We start from the raw sequence: 15,304 nt of genomic DNA, 5'->3' as shown, positions 1-15,304 counted from the left end.
GACTTGGGCGAGAGCCAAAACAACTCAGGAAAAGAGGCCTGTTTTTTAAAATTTGTTTATTTTAAAACATGAAACCCAAGCTGAATAGAAACCACAGAAATTACATTGACGAGATTTTTAGTATTTGCCAAGAAAAATAAAGCCCCCAGAGAAATAAAAATCAAACCCCAAACCCAGTTAAAAAAACAAAAACAAACAGAAAAACCCAGAAACACAGCGACAGCACATACAGCCATGGCCCTACGGAAGTTGGAGAATGCCAAGCGGTTCAGGCCTCAGTTCCCCGCTCAGGACGCTAAATCACCTTGTGGGTGGGATGCAAGGGCCAGGAGAGAAACCTGGGAGGGGGAGTCTTAACAAAATTACTTTGAGAGATATATTATATGTAACAAATATAAAGTGGTGCGGCACACAACCATTATGGTTAAAAAAAAAAAAAAAAAAGCCCGCACAAGAGGCCCTGGTCCCCGCTCGTCCCCCCATTTGGGGCTGCCACCCACGCACCCCTCCCGGGCTGGGCGGGGGTCCTGGGGTAGGGAGGGAATGGAGCTTGGACTGGGATTGCATAGTGAGATGGGGTGGGTGTGGAGGGGCACATAGGATCAGGGCTTCCCATCAGGCCCTACCGCACCAGGCCAGGGGAGCTGGGGGGGGCGTGCATCTGCACAAGGAGCCCCATCGGCGAGAGACCGGACTGGAACCCCTCCTGCCCGCCTAGCTCGTCAGGGGCCTCAGGGCCTCTCCCTCCCATCCACGTGGTAGAGGACCCCCGCCCAAGATGCTGCAGGGCCTGCGAGGGGCAAGAACCACAGGTGCAGGGGTGGGAGCGGATGCGGGTAAGTCACCGGGACGGGACTGGTTAGGAAACGGCCTGAAAACTTGAGCAAAAAGAAAACCAAGGGCGGGATGCGCTCCTCCTCCAGGACCGAGGCTTGGTCTTGCACCCCTTTTAACCTCCTCCGTTTTCCTTTCTTCCGCCTCAGTGAGTAGAAGGAACTGGGCGGAGTCACAGATGGGCGGGCAGACACGCACACGACGCACGCACGGAGGGGCCCCGAGCGGCGCAGGTGCGCAGCGCCCAGCTCTCACGCTATGTACATTCACATTTCGGCGGCCCCGCGGGCCGGGCGGCCTTTTGTGCTTCCGAGCGGCGCCCTAGGCAGCACAGCCGGCGCCTCCCCTCTGATCCGAGGCCGAGCAGGAATGCTCCGCCCAGGCGGTGGAGCCCAGAGAAAAACTGGTCGGTTGGGCTGTGGCACCGCTGTGTGTGTGTGTGTGTGTGTGTGCGTGCGTGTGTGCCCAGAACAGCGGGGGGGCCTGGAGCACAAGGTGCCTTTCAGTGAGGTTTGGCCGTGTGCAAGGGCTCAGATGCGAGGCTGCGGGCCCTTAGGCCCACCTGGGGCACCCCCGTGTTTGCCCACTCACTCCCCCAACCCCATCCAGGGCAGAGGCTGCCCCAGGAGCGGGGGAGACGTGACCTAGTCCCAGGCCCACCCACGCTTTTGGTCCCAGATACCAGCACAAAGAAGGGATCACAGAGGAAGGTGGTCTCTTCCAGGCCACCCTAGGGAAGGGGTGCCCTGCCGCTCTGGGAGAAAGAGCCCCCCATGTCTGTAAACTGCCGGGCCGGCTGCTGTCTGCCCCGGCCTGGGCCCTCGTGTGGCTGCCAAGTGGCCCTCTGCTGCCCCTGGACTGACACAGGGCAGAGCCTGCACCTGGCCTCTCTTGCTTCAGGCTGGCTGGGCAGGGCTGGGACTGGCAGGGGACTTCCCAACTTGATTTGGGGGTAGCACCCCCATCTGCGGCAGGAAACACAGCAAACATTGTACACTAAGCCAAAAGCACCTTAGGGAAGCCTTGTTCCCACTTCACAGGTAGAGAGACTGAGGCCACAGGGACCTCAGTCCTACAGCCCAAGGGACATTCATTCCTGAGGACACGGTCCCCTGGCGCAGCGCCTGCCCAGGGAGGGGTCTCCAGGCCCTTGGGCTGCCTCTGTCTTCGACACTCCCCAGCAGCGCCACGAGAAGAAACACCTTCTCCAGCCCGACTCCCAGCCGGCTATCCTGGGACTCAACTCCGGCCTGGACTCGGCGTCACACTTGCGGGCTTTGGGTTGGCCAGGGGTGCTCTCTCTCGGAGGCTGGAGTGAGGTCAGTGGTTAGTCCCAAGAGGGGCAGCAGGGGCCGAGGGCACATTCACAGCCAGCTCGGGTCCAGCCCCCCAGCCGGCTCTGGGACACTGTGCCTGTCCTGGATGGAAAGGGAACCGAAAAGGGGGTGCCACTCGGCCCGCCACCCCGACTGCCCTAGAGATGACAAATGTGGTTAGTGCAAAAAACGAACCGGATGAAGCTGTCAAGTCTCTGGGGTGGGGGAGGGGGTCTTGGCACCAAGAGGGCGGCCAGCACTCGATGAGCAGCCTGGGCTCCGCATGGCACCTGCTGTCTCCTGCCGCCAGGGAGGGCTGGGTGCCACAGGCTGGGTGGGTGCTGAGGGAGAGAGCGCTGCTGGGAGGGAAGCAGAGAAAGTGGGGACCCGATGCAGAGAGCCTGGGGTGGGGTGGGGGGCGAGGGAAGGAAGGAGTTATAGATGCTGCAGAGGCATGTGAAGGCGCCACAAGAGGGTCTCCACGCGTGGGAGACAAGCAGGCGGGTGGGTCCGCACGGCCGCCCCTCCAGATGCCCAGCACACAGGGGAGCGGCGCGCTGCCTATGAACTAAGAGGTGAGGCACAGAAGCGTCAGGGCTGGGGGAGGGGGGGGGGCGGGGCGGCTGCCAGCCGAGGAGACTGCAGGCGTCCGCAGGGGCAGCACCAGCACGACGCATCTGGCCCAGCGCAGGGCTCTGCAAATCCCCGAATCCTCGGAGGCAGAGGGGCGTGGGGCTGGGGGCCAGGAGGGCCCGGGCGTCGCTAGCAGCACCCCCAGGTGTCCAGGCGTGTGACCCGAGGAGAGGGTGCGGGCCCAGAGCCCCTGCGTCGCCACCAGCAGGCACCTGCCAGGCATCTCCGTGCCCCTGCAGGAAGGGGAGGAGAGGGGCGAGTGGCCACAGAGGCGCCGGCAGCAGGCCCGGGGTAGGTGCGGAGGGTGCGGCAGGCAGCCGCGGGTGTAAGCAGCAAGGCTGGCACGGGGAGGAGCGGGGCGATTGGCACGTGGGGCGGGTGGCTGTCGGGCGGTCTAGTGCCCGCTGCTGCTGGAGTTGGGGCGAGGCTGGCTCGTGGCGAGGTACTTGGCTCTCATGCTGGAAGTGTACTGCAGGGAGACAAGGGGAGGGGGCAGGTGGTCAGCGGGCACAGGCACAGCGGGGCAGGGGCCTCCATGGGGTGAGCCGGAGCACCCCGGGGTGGGATGGGGCAGACCACACAGTGGCACAGCTGACAGAGCCCTGGGAGAAGGGGCTCTGGGAGGGGCCAGCTGGTCCAGGGCCTGGACTCCTGAGCCCTGGCCGGGGCTGGGGGCAGTGACAGCCCCAGGGGGGGCAGAGGTCTGGCCGCCCACTCCCCAGGCTCAGGACGGGGACCAGCGTCCTCACCCAGTGAGGTGAGCACAGCAGCCCCTGCTCCCGACTTGGGCATGTGGCATTAGGCCAGGCAGCGCTCTGCCCGCAGCAAGAACCAGAGCTTGGAGGCTCCCCACTGCACCCGACATGCCCCCTCCCCGCACTGCGGGATCCTGGCTGGGCGGCCAGAAGGAGTGTGTGGGCTCAGGCTGTGCCCAAGGCACAGACAGTCCCCAAGGGCCCAGAGCGGCAGCCACCACAGGTCACAGGAGTGAGGAGGCTCCACAGCTGCTCTGCCCCGTCACCCCAGGGACCCCGAAGCCACAAAGGCCCCTCAGGCTGGGGTGACGCTGCCACCCACTCGGATGGGAACCAAACTGTGGGTTCCTTGTGGGTCACGGACGCAGGGACAAAGGCAGCTGGGGACGGGGACAGCCAGCACATCTCGGCCACTCTTGTCCAACCTGAAGCGTGAAGGCCTCACTTGATACACATGCATGTGCACGTGTGCTCACAATGAACACACGTGGAAGAGACGTGTGCTAAAACCAAGCAGTGTGCAAGGGGCCACACGCCCATCCGGGGGACAAAAGCCAAGGCACGTGCCAAGGGTTGCCAGTGGGAAGGAGCCTGGCAGGCTGACCCCGCAGCCACAAGCCCCCAGCAATCCCTGGGGGCTCCGAACCCGAGGCCACCCACCGCAGTGTGCAGATCAGGACAGACGATCTCCCCTGGGCCCCGGGAGCCCCCCCAGGCCTGCTGGAAGGGAGAAGGCTGTGAGCGCCCGTCAGCGGCCACAAAGGCGACCTGGGAGAAGGACGAGCGCGCACTGGGAGCCATGTCACTCCAGGGACATGCAGCACGGGGCGGGGGACGGTGGGCAGCAGCCCAGACCCCTGGCAAGCCCGAGCAGGCGTGCGGCGCGGAGTGAGGAGGGCCGCAGCGGCTTGCGTGCCCCTCTGCACGCACCTGTGTGCACTTCCAGACACGTGGGGCGGCCCTTCGAGGGCCGGGCCTGCTGGCGCGCCCCAGGGCGCCAGGCACAGGCTGCACGCGCACACGGGTTTGGGTGGCTGACTCGCTGGGAGGTGACAGATGGGCAGTGGCCAGCTGCAGCTGGGCCAGGGGTGAAGAGGGGGCTCTGCAGGGGCTCACTGCCCCTGATGTGAGGGTGACAGCCCAGCGCCAGGGTCTCTGTGGCTGGGCTAGGGGCCACAAAGCCCACCCACCTGCACTGCCCCAAGCTGGCCCCGTAGGCGCTGAGCCGAGACAGCGCTGGGACCTGTCCGACGAGCCAGCACTGGCGATGGGCTAGCAGTGAGCAAAGGGTGTGAGGCACGGAGTTGTGGGTGCGCAGGCGGTGCAGGGCAGGGGACCCAGGTGGGTCAGTACCTGTCACTCTGAGGACACAGCCACCACAGCGTTCAGGCACTGTTCATGGGCTTAAACTGCCAGCCCGTGTGGCCGCCAGAGTCCAGGGCAGCCAGATAGCGCTAGGAGGGCCCGGGGTGGGAGGAGTGCAGGAAAAAGAGAGAGAGAGGGTGGCCTCAACGCCAGGGTGAGGGCCGGCCCACAGCAGGCCTTGGGTGCAGACCAGAGTGCCGACAGGAGGGTGGCCCGAGCATGACACGGCCTGAGAACCCGCACAGCCTGGGCCAGGGCCAGGTCCGAGGCCAGGGCACCCCAGGCCGGCTCTGTGCTGCAGGGCACGACGGGGCCACCCCACGTGCGGGCGGGTATTTCTGAAGCAAGGTGGCCCTCAGCCTCTCTAGCCCTGTTCCTTGAGGCCCACCACCTCCAGGAAGCCCTCCAGGGGCCCCAGCCTCTCTACAAGCTCCTTTCCCACCCTGTCCCCTTTTCTGTGTCTCATTCCCAAGACCAGAGGGGACACCAGGCACAGATGGAAGAGCCAGGAGACGAGACCTGGGTTGAGTCCAGGAAGTTGAGTGAGGAAAAGAAGAGGAAGCAGGGCTGGGGTGGGAAGAGATGCAAGGGCCCTCGCAGGGGCTTGTGAGCTCACCCAGCCCCGTCTACACAGGCCAGATGCCTGCCTGAGAGCCCTGGCTGGGATCCACCCTCAGCCCTGGCACTGAAGGCTCGGGGCCGCCTGCAGGGCCTGCACTGCCTGTGAAGGCCACAGCAGACACGAGGCGGCGGGGCGGGGCCCCTACCCACCCTCCAGCCCCAAGACTTACTGAAGGCGGCGGGGACTCGCGCCCAATGAGAGGGGTGTTCTCACAGCGGGGATTCTGGAAATTGGCATTCTGGCTCCTGAGGTGAGAGGAAGAGGGGGCTGTGAGTGACCACTGGCCATGGCAGTCCCAGCCCTGGGCCAACAGGGCCCATTCTGGAGCTAGGAGGACTCCATCCATCTTCCCCAGCACTCTGCATACTGCCCGCCAGCAAGGGCCTGGGCTCCCGGGAACCCAGCACACAGTGAAGGGCTCCGAGCAGGCCCATGCTGGCACCTGCCAGCCTCAGCCCGGCCCCGCCGGCTGCCTGCCCACCACGTGGCCAGGCCCAGGGCCCTTGGCAACGTCATTCCCCGCACGAAACACAGACCCTCCATCTGACAGAGTGGCCTCCCTGTGGCCTCGACCCAGGCATGTGGGAGCAGCAAGCCAAGCCCACCCAGAGCCCGGACAGCCCCCGGGGAGGCCCCTCCGCCGTCCAAGGCCCCACCCCCTCTGCCGTCCAAGGCCCCACCCCCTCCGCCGTCCAAGGCCCCACCCCCTCTGCCATCCAAGGCCCCACCCCTCCGCCGTCCAAGGCCCCACCCCCTCCGCCGTCCAAGGCCCCACCCCCTCCGCCGTCCAAGGCCCCACCCCCTCCGCCATCCAAGGCCCCACCCCCTCCGCCGTCCAAGGCCCCACCCCCTCCGCCATCCAAGGCCCCACCCCCTCCCCACTGCAGCAGCTCAAGTCCCTGCTCCCTGCAGTGGGGCTGCATCCCCACTCCAAGCCAGGGCCTGCCGGCCACACTGAGTCCCAGGCAGCCTATCCCAGGGCTCGGGTCTGCCGTTCCAACCTGGGCTGCCCCGCCCGCTCCCAGCACGACTCACTCACATGTACTCGGTGACCGGGGCGTTGCTGACAGTGTGTGCCGCGGCCGGGATGCTGGTCTCGCTGCCATAGCTGCTACCGCAGCTGTACAAGCTGGGCATGTGGACGCGGTAGAGGCTGTCGTGTGCCTGCCTCGGCCCTGGGGCGGCCTCCTCCTCCCCATCCTCATCAGGGCCCCTGCAGGGACGACCCAGCACAGGTTCAGGCCCTGACGTAAGGCAGCCAGCCACGAGACCCACAGGGCTCGGCTCTTGTGCAGACACGGCTGGTTCCAGTCCTGGTTCTGTCACCTACCCACCATGGGACTGTGGGTAAGTCACCCGGGGACACCAGGGAACCTGCACCTCAGCCTGCACACACGGACACCGACTGTCTACCAAAAAAAAGGGACAGGGTCCCTCCTGGGGGAGCACAGAGGGCCAGGTGCCTGGAAAGCAGGGTGCTCTTGGGCTCTGCCGTCCCAGCCCACCCCTGGGGGGCCTGAGCCCGGTTCTCCGGACTCTGCTGCCCTCTGGCTCCCTGCCCTCCACGCCACCCTGGCTGCTGCAGGGCGAGGCCAGGCCTCTGGCGCTCTGGTGTGTGGTGCCTCACACGCTGCCTGGCCTGGATGGGACTTGGGACTGGCTGCCTGGTGGTGAGGGTACAGGCCAGCCAGGCCGGGGCTCACATCCCACCTCCCCACCACCGGCTGGGTGGCCTGGAGCAGAGGGTCCCTTCGCCATGCTCCTCGCAGTGAGACAGGTGGGGCTGCAGCAGCAACTGGCCAAGTGCCAATTCCCAGCCAAGCCCAGGGCCGAGCGCTTGCATGCAGTGGTTCATCTAGTGTTCACGTCACGCCAAGAGGATGTACTCTTCTAACCCCCATCCCACAGGCAGGGAGACTGAGGCCCAGAGTGGTTAAGTGACTTGCCTATGGTCACCCAAGAAGCAAGGGTACAGCTGGGATCTGAATCCAGGCCATGAGGTTCCAGGGATGTGCTCTTAGCCACTCCCCTACAGCTGCCATCTTTACTACCGCCCCCATCACCACTCCCATGAGTACCACTGTCGTCACCATTCTCACCATCTCCAGCATCACAATCACCGTATCACCTCCACCACCTCCACCACCACCGTGACTAGCATCATCGTTGCCATTACTGCCACCGCTAGCAGCAACACATCCCAACAGAAAATAACAGAGTAGAAGTCCAGACAAAAGGAAGAGATCTGAGCCGGGCTACTTGCCAAACAAGCTGGGCCACCAAGAAACAGCCACAGTCCAAATGGGAGGGGAAGTGGTGGGTGTGGGAGACACACCACAGGGGCTCAAGGAAGGCGGGCCTGGCATACCCATGTACCATTCAATCCAGTACTGACTGGGGAGACTGAGGCAGGGGCCACCAGGACCACCATTTCAAAGATAGACACAGTGGCCCATGGGAGGTAGCTGCCATCCTGGTCACCCAGCTGAGGGGGCCACGGAGGCCAGGGCCACGTGGGGCACTCCCTGCGGAAGCTCTGAGTCCCCCAGTCAGCTGGTCTCCCCCCTCAACAGCACTGCACACCTGCACCCAGGGGTGGGGGGACGGATGAGACATCCTGAGCCCAGCCAGTCAGAAGTGGGGAGGGCTGTGGGCACAGAGGCAGCACCAGCAGGCAGGGGACCTGGTTCTCCCTGCCTGCTCCGGACTGGAGAGTGTCGCCTGGACCGGGAGCGCCTCTGGGCTGTTGCTACAGAGGCCCCAGGAGTGTCAAGAGGTGAGGAGGCCTTCGTTCCTGTCTCTTGGCTACGACATGGGGTGTCCAGAAGGCACAGCCCCCAGTGCTGTGTGGCCTAGGGCAGGTTCCAGGACCTCCCTGAGCCCCTCACCTCTTCTGCTGCCAGGTGTGTGGGACACTGCAGACGATGGAGCTGAACATGAGGGCTGTGACAAAGGAGAAGAGAGCCAGGTAGATGAGGCCCTCGACGCCATCATAGCAGAAGCCTGTGAGGGCCTGCACGTAGTCCTGAGGGCAGGCGGGGATGGGGACGGGGACACAGACACCGAGAGAGAGAGACGGGGAAGCACAGGGTGAGATGGAGTGTGCACAGGGAGCCCCCAGCAGCCTGCACCGCCCCCGACTCGAGGCTGGGCAGAGGCCCTGTGACTGCTCCCTCTCCCTCCCCCACCCCTCCCCTAGCTGCTCCCCTCCCCCACCTAGCTGCTCCCCTCCCCCACCCCTCCCCTAGCTGCTCCCCCTCCCCCACCTAGCTGCTCCCCTCCCCCACCCCTCCCCTAGCTGCTCCCCCTCCCCCACCTAGCTGCTCCCCTCCCCCTGCCCTCCCCTAGCTGCTCCCCCTCCCCCTCCTAGCTGCTCCCCTCCCCCACCTAGCTGCTTCCCCTCCCCCTGCCCTCCCCCACCCTTCCTAGCTGCTCCCCTCCCCCACCTAGCTGCTCCCCTCCCCCACCCCTCCCCTAGCTGCTCCCTCTCCCCCTCCTAGCTGCTTCCCCTCCCCCACCCCTCGCTGCTCCCCTCCCCCTCCTAGCTGCTCCCCTCCCCCACCCCCCAGCTGCTCCCCCTCCCCCCACTCTGCTCCTAGCTGCTCCCCTCCCCCTGCCCTCCCCTAGCTGCTCCCCTCCCCCACCTAGCTGCTTCCCCTCCCCCTGCCCTCCCCCACCCTTCCTAGCTGCTCCCCTCCCCCACCTAGCTGCTCCCCTCCCCCACCCCTCCCCTAGCTGCTCCCTCTCCCCCTCCTAGCTGCTTCCCCTCCCCCACCCCTCGCAGCTCCCCTCCCCCTCCTAGCTGCTCCCCTCCCCCACCCCCCCAGCTGCCCCCCCCCCCCCCCCTCTGCTCCTAGCTGCTCCCCTCCCCCTGCCCTCCCCCACCCTTCCTAGCTGCTCCCCTCCCCCACCCCTCCCCTAGCTGCTCCCCCTCCCCCCACTCTGCTCCTAGCTGCTCCCCTCCCCCTGCCCTCCCCCACCCTTCCTAGCTGCTCCCCTCCCCCACCCCTCCCCTAGCTGCTCCCTCTCCCCCTCCTAGCTGCTCCCCTCCCCCACCCCTCGCTGCTCCCCTCCCCCTCCTAGCTGCTCCCCTCCCCCACCCCCCAGCTGCTCCCCTCCCCCCACTCTGCTCCTAGCTGCTCCCCTCCCCCTGCCCTCCCCCACCCTTCCTAGCTGCTCCCCTCCCCCACCCCTCCCCTAGCTGCTCCCCCTCCCCCCACTCTGCTCCTAGCTGCTCCCCACTGCTCCCTGCCACTCCCCATGCCCGTCCAGCCACGGGCCGGCTCTAGGAGACAGCTCTCACCAGGTGCAGGCTGCGGCAGTCCACCAAGGCGGTGAGGTGCTGCAGGTTCACCTCCGTGCCGTTCAGCACCTCCTGGACACGGAGCAGGGGGTCCTGGAGGGCGTGAACCATGCAAGGTCAGCACAACGTTCCGGAAAGGGTCCTGAACCAGCCACAGGCTTCCCTCCACCCCACACCCTGCTGTCGAGACCTTGACCCCCACAGTCCCACCACAGGCCCTGGCTTTGAAAAAGGGGGACCCCCACGTCTGTGCCCTGGTCTCAGGGGGCTGCTGAGGACGTGAGGAGGACGGCGAGGAGAGCGGGACGCACAGCGCCTGCCCAACGCGGCCGCCGGGGCGGGGCCTTCACTGCAACGGGGGAGACAGCAAACGCCCACGTGTCCCCTGACACAGGCCTGGTTTTTTTAAAAGTCACGTTTTAAGGAACAGTTTAAGACAATGGAAATTTTCAGAATATCTTAAGGGACAAAACATTGTCCAAGATACTCTGTGCAGAGTGAGACTGATCCTATAGTGTGTGTGTGTGCGTGCATGTGTGCGCACGTGTGTGTGTGTGTGTGCATTGTAAAACCTACCCAAAATCCTCGGGGACGTGAAGGGAAGGATGGCAGGTGGGAGAGAGGGCCAGACCCCCCAGCAGGGTCCCCTGGGAGGCAGCCTGAGCAGCGTCTGCACCCCACCTCCCTTTCGTGATGAGAAGAGGAATCCCGCTGGCTCCACAGGCCACACCCACAACGCCTCACCTTGGCGGCCGGCTGCTCCCGCGGGACGGTCTTCAGGAGCTCCGCCACCACGTCCTGCATCTCCACCAGAGCCTTGTGGCTGCCCGACAGCTTCTGCTCACAGAGAGGCCGGCTGATCCCAGCGGGGGCGGGGCAGCCGTCTCCCCCTCCCCGAGGTCCCCGCCCACACACGCGCACGCCAGCTCCAGTGCCTTCGGCTTCTGCCGGCCCAAGGGGCGTCCAGCCTGTGAGGCCACGAGCTCGTGGGGTGGGATGGCTGTGCCTGGCAGTCTGCTCTGTGGGCCTGGGGGACACCTTTCCTTGGCCCCCCAGATGACCACACACCCCAGAGGCAACACAGTGAAAATACAGCGTCTTTAGAGCAGATAAACAGTCCTGAGGACCCCAGAGGGCCACACAGTTACGTGGAATGACAGGCAGTGGGCTACACGGCTTCCCTTCAAATTGCATCGTGACAACATCCATCCACTTATTCCACAGAGCAGGCACAGGACCCCTGCTTCCACGGCGCATCCCTGGGCCCCTCCCACACCCGCCACGCAATCGGCTTTGCCCGACAGGGATGGCTGGGGCAGCCTGAGAAATGAAAGGAGTCCCAGGGGTTCGGGGGCATTAAGCGGGCCACCCCAAGAGGCTTGTGCTGAGGCTCTCAGGGTGGTAACCCCGGGGGCAGTTAGTAATGTCAACGTGGCGTTCGCCCAACTGCCTCCCGACAGCTCCTGGGGCCCCAGGGGCCTGACGAGGTGTGAGAGTGGGCCTCGTAGTCTGTGGGCACCTGGGGCCGGGGGCCGGGGGGCCAGATGCTCTGTGGGGCCGGAGCAGCTGAGCTCTCACCTGCTGGAAGGGGTTGGCGGCGCGGGGCGAGCAGGCCAGGTAGTACTGAAGGATGTCTGTGGAGAGAGGTCAGGGCGGCTGAGCCACTCCAGCCGTCCGCGTGTGCCTGTGTGCGTCTGCATGTGATGTGTATCTACACGTGCGTGTCTGTGTATACGTGTGTATGGGTGTCTCCACACCTGCGTGTATGCTGAACATACGTGTGCTTGCTTGTATATATTTTTTATGTGTATGCACGTATCTGCACGTGTGCACATATACGTGTGCGCGCACCTATCTGCATATGTACGGCTGTGTCTGCGTGTCGTGTGTGTAGGTATATCTGTGAACACGTGTATGTCTGCACACATGGGTGTCTATGTGCACGTCTGCATATGTGTGTGTGCATTCACACGTGTGCACCTGTCTGTATCTGTGAGCGTGCAGGTGTGAGGGGGGACATGGTCTCCAGGGAGCCTGGGGCCAGGGCCCAGGCCCTTCTGCTCTGAGCCATGTCCCTGAAAGGTGCACAATTCTCTCTTGGGGGGCAGCCTCATATCTCCCCTCCCTGGGGAGCAGCAGACAGGGCACTGGGGGTGGACAAGGAGTCAGAGGTCACCTGGGCGGGCATCTGCTCCCAGGCCAGTAGGGCAGAACAGTTCTTAGGCCAGAACGTCACCCCAAAGAGGGGGCACGAAGCCGGGGCGTGCAGGTGGCCTGCGCATCCCCATTAAAACAGGTGTTGATTCAGCGTCCAACGTTCAGAGATGGGGATTCACTTATAATTCTGATTTTGAAAACCTAAGAGATTCAAGCCCAGCCAGAGCTGGGGAAGAAGGCTTGGACCCCAACTGCTTAACACCCGCCCCCCCACCGCCCCGCCCTGTGCTCTCGGGTCCCTTCTTGGCGGCTCTCTGGGATCCAGCGCATGATGGGGGCCAGGAGTAAGGTCCATCATGGCCCAGGGCAGCCTCTCCGCGCCGCACCCATACTTGGCCGCCAAGATCTGGGTTCCAACGGAACTTATGTCGGAAACTTAAGAACGCCCCACACTTGACTTTCGCCCCCTGTCAACGGAGCCAGCACAAGGCCTGACCCAGATGGCCTGTGGCCCCGCAGGCAGGAGCTGGCACTCACGTGTGGCTGGGACTGCTGGGACACAACTGTAGACTCACCCCCGCTCAGCACTGAGCGCTCCTCCACCATCCTGGTCACGTAGGTGTCGGGGTCCACGCAGAAGTCGCTGGATCCCTGGGGTGGGTGCCGGCAAGGAGGATGGGATGACTGAGCTGGGCGCCCCCCCGCCCCGGACCCCTCAGCTCTCAGGGGTGGAGCCTGGCCCCCCAGGGTCTGCGTTTGGCTAAGGAAGGTGGCGTGAGTCTGCGGGTGGCGGGGACTGACGTGCTGTGTGCCCGTGACAGGTCCCCAGGGGAAGAGGGGAGGGGCGATGAGTGTGGCATCCCCCACCCCTCCCCCCGTGCTTGGCCAGCAGACGGGGATCACCTGTCCTCTCCATCACCTACCACAGACACGGCCAGCTCCAAGCCCAGTGCGCCCCAGCTGATGATCAGGGCCAGGACTCCCAGCAGGCAGACCCTTGGGGCAAAGAGAGTCAGTCAGCACCCTCCAGGCCGGGGTGAGGGCTGCACCCCACGCCAGGCTGGACCCGCAGACAGGAGGGTGGGACAGGGCTGACTCAGGGGACATGGCGCTGCAGGTGCCCCACCCCCTCCCCCTGCCCCGAGGGCCCACAGACTCACCCGACCAGGATCCCCTTGGAGCTGCGGATGAGGCCGACCAGTACCAGGAGGCAGATGGCCACGTCGAGCAGCAGCAGGCCCAAGTAGCCAAGCCACCTGGGGGCAGAGCGTACACATGGGCCGGGCATAGGGGGCCCAATCCCAGGGCAGGAGAAAGGGGGTGCTGGGGCAGAGCCAGGCAAGCAGCCCAGAGGAGCATCCACAGGCAGTCCTGGGACATGGAGACTGCCCTCACTCTTGTAATGTACGTCCCCATGGGGGACTCCTGCCACAGTGACCACCAGTGGCCCCAGCCCCTCGCCCCAAAAGACCTCAGGCACTGGGAGCTGGGCGCCGACTGGCCCATAGAGACTAGTGGGAACCGAGCGGGGCAGGCAGGAGAGAGGGCCGCACCTGTACCAGTCATAGAGGTCCACTTGCTCGGCCAGCGCCTCCAGAGACACGGCTGGGTTCCTCCAAAATGGGATGGCAGCCGTGTAGCCCAGCAGCGTTTCGAGCAGGCCCTGCAGCCGCTGGACCGCCCGCAGGGGCTCTGGCCGGGCGGCCAGCTGCCGCTCCAGGCTCTGCAAGCTGGGCTCCGCCGAGCGGTTCAGGGCAGCTGCGGTGTCCCACACCTGCGCCAGGTTCGGGGTGGCGTGAGCCGGGTCACGGGCCGGCCCCCACACACGCCCACGCCTCGCTCCCACACACTGGGGCACACGCGCACACACGCGGTTTAGGGGCAGGAAGAGAGGCCCCCTCCCATGCGGCCACTCACGCGGTCCTGGACCCCCGCCACCGTGCGGTTGGCGTGGCGGAGCGAGTAGGTGGCCCGATGGATGCCGTCACTGGTCTCCCCGTTGCCGTAGAACCCCACGGCGATACCGGCGCTGGGACAGGGCGGGGCCGCCTGAGGGCACAGGCCTGCGAGCCCCGGCCCGCTCCGCCCCCAGTTGCCCCGTCCCCGCCCCCGGCCGGTCCACCCGGCCCCTCTCCCTCTCGGCCCAGTCACCCCTCCATCCTGCCCGCCCCTCCCAGTCTGGCCCCGCCTCTCGCTGGCCACGCCCCCACCCGGCCCGCCCCGCGCGCTCACCTGCAGACCAGAGTGGCGATGATGACGCACCAGGCGGTGCAGCAGCAGTCGGCGTCCAGGTGCTCCTCGCTCTTGCGCCGCCGGCAGCACAGCCAGAAGGAGTAGACGAGCAGGAAGAGGAGGTCCAGGGCGAGGCAGGCCAGCGCGGCCGCCCCCAGCAGCAGCAGCGCCTAAGGGAGGTTGGGAAGTGGTGCTGGAGGTGTGGACCCCCGCCCTGGCTCTGCACAGGCAGGAGGGTCTGACAGGACCTGGCCACCCTGGCCCACCAGCTGGGTGGGGGAAGGGAGCGGGCCCAGGGTGCTGGCTCCAGGGCACACCTCGTCAGGGTCCCAGGGTGCTCGCGTCACAGAGGGGACTCCGAGGCCAGTGGGGGGGCGGGGTGGGGAGAGAGGGAGGTTGTCCAAGGTCACACAGGGACACCAGCCAGGCCACAGCAGGGGGTCTCCGGTGGAAATCAAGGTCCGTCAGAGGGACAGGCGCCAGTCGTGGGGAAGGGGACTCACCTTAAGGGGCCTAGTGTCGGCCACAAGTCCCGCCCCCCCCCCACAGCAAACACCAGGGTGCGAGGAACAGCACCGCCTCGTGGGCTCTGCCCTCACACGCACGAGCCGGAGACCAAGCACAGCGGCCGCAGGCCCTGCCGCTCCCTTCCGCGCGGGTCAGCGGCAAAGGGCGGATGGGCCCCTGCCGCCCCCGCCTGCAGGCTGCACCCCTAAATCCTGTCAGACCACGCCACACGCCTGCCTGAACATCTCCACCAGCAACGAGCCCCGATTCACCAGCCTGGCCCCCGAGGCTCTGCGAGCCCGTCCGCCAGCCCCAGCTCGGCCGTGCGCCGGCAGCAACCGCTGCCCCTCCTCCCCCAGCCGGAGCCCGCCCACCACGGTCCTCAGGCCGGCAGGCCCACCCCACCCACCTCGCGCCACCTCCTCTCCTGCCCGATCCCCCCCACCCGCCCCCACGTGCGGAACACAGCTTGCTTGGAGCTGATGCTGAAATCAGTGCATCTACACGCATCCGCTCAAGGAAACCCCTCTTGGGGTGAGGAAGCCGGGGACTCGGGCCCAGGGCAGGCGGCACCCACGCT

General features: G+C 65.7%; 1 protein-coding gene across 3 annotated transcripts in view; it reads right to left on the bottom strand.

Moving 5' to 3' along the window:
• Nucleotides 1-24: 24 nt before the first annotated feature.
• TTYH3 (tweety family member 3) overlaps nucleotides 25-15,304 on the bottom strand; it is a 28,366-nt gene continuing 13,086 nt past the window's right edge. The window contains exons 2-15 of one of the 3 annotated variants that reach the window (XM_036825804.1): nucleotides 14,218-14,387; nucleotides 13,903-14,014; nucleotides 13,539-13,759; nucleotides 13,146-13,241; nucleotides 12,909-12,981; nucleotides 12,561-12,636; nucleotides 11,407-11,462; nucleotides 10,573-10,665; nucleotides 9,829-9,921; nucleotides 8,414-8,550; nucleotides 6,565-6,738; nucleotides 5,695-5,770; nucleotides 4,892-4,992; nucleotides 25-3,252 (exon numbers count right to left, since the gene is read on the bottom strand). In XM_036825804.1, coding sequence (XP_036681699.1) covers nucleotides 4,924-4,992; nucleotides 5,695-5,770; nucleotides 6,565-6,738; nucleotides 8,414-8,550; nucleotides 9,829-9,921; nucleotides 10,573-10,665; nucleotides 11,407-11,462; nucleotides 12,561-12,636; nucleotides 12,909-12,981; nucleotides 13,146-13,241; nucleotides 13,539-13,759; nucleotides 13,903-14,014; nucleotides 14,218-14,387 — 1,446 coding nt within the window. In that variant the 3' untranslated portion in view covers nucleotides 25-3,252; nucleotides 4,892-4,923. The remainder of the gene's footprint in view (nucleotides 3,253-4,891; nucleotides 4,993-5,694; nucleotides 5,771-6,564; nucleotides 6,739-8,413; nucleotides 8,551-9,828; nucleotides 9,922-10,572; nucleotides 10,666-11,406; nucleotides 11,463-12,560; nucleotides 12,637-12,908; nucleotides 12,982-13,145; nucleotides 13,242-13,538; nucleotides 13,760-13,902; nucleotides 14,015-14,217; nucleotides 14,388-15,304) is intronic. The other 2 variants (XM_036825803.1, XR_005016465.1) reach the window with 2 other exon arrangements.

This window comes from Balaenoptera musculus, chromosome 15, assembly GCF_009873245.2.
Source record: "Balaenoptera musculus isolate JJ_BM4_2016_0621 chromosome 15, mBalMus1.pri.v3, whole genome shotgun sequence".
Lineage (NCBI taxonomy): Eukaryota > Metazoa > Chordata > Mammalia > Artiodactyla > Balaenopteridae > Balaenoptera > Balaenoptera musculus.
This window is presented reverse-complemented; position numbering and strand designations above follow the sequence as displayed.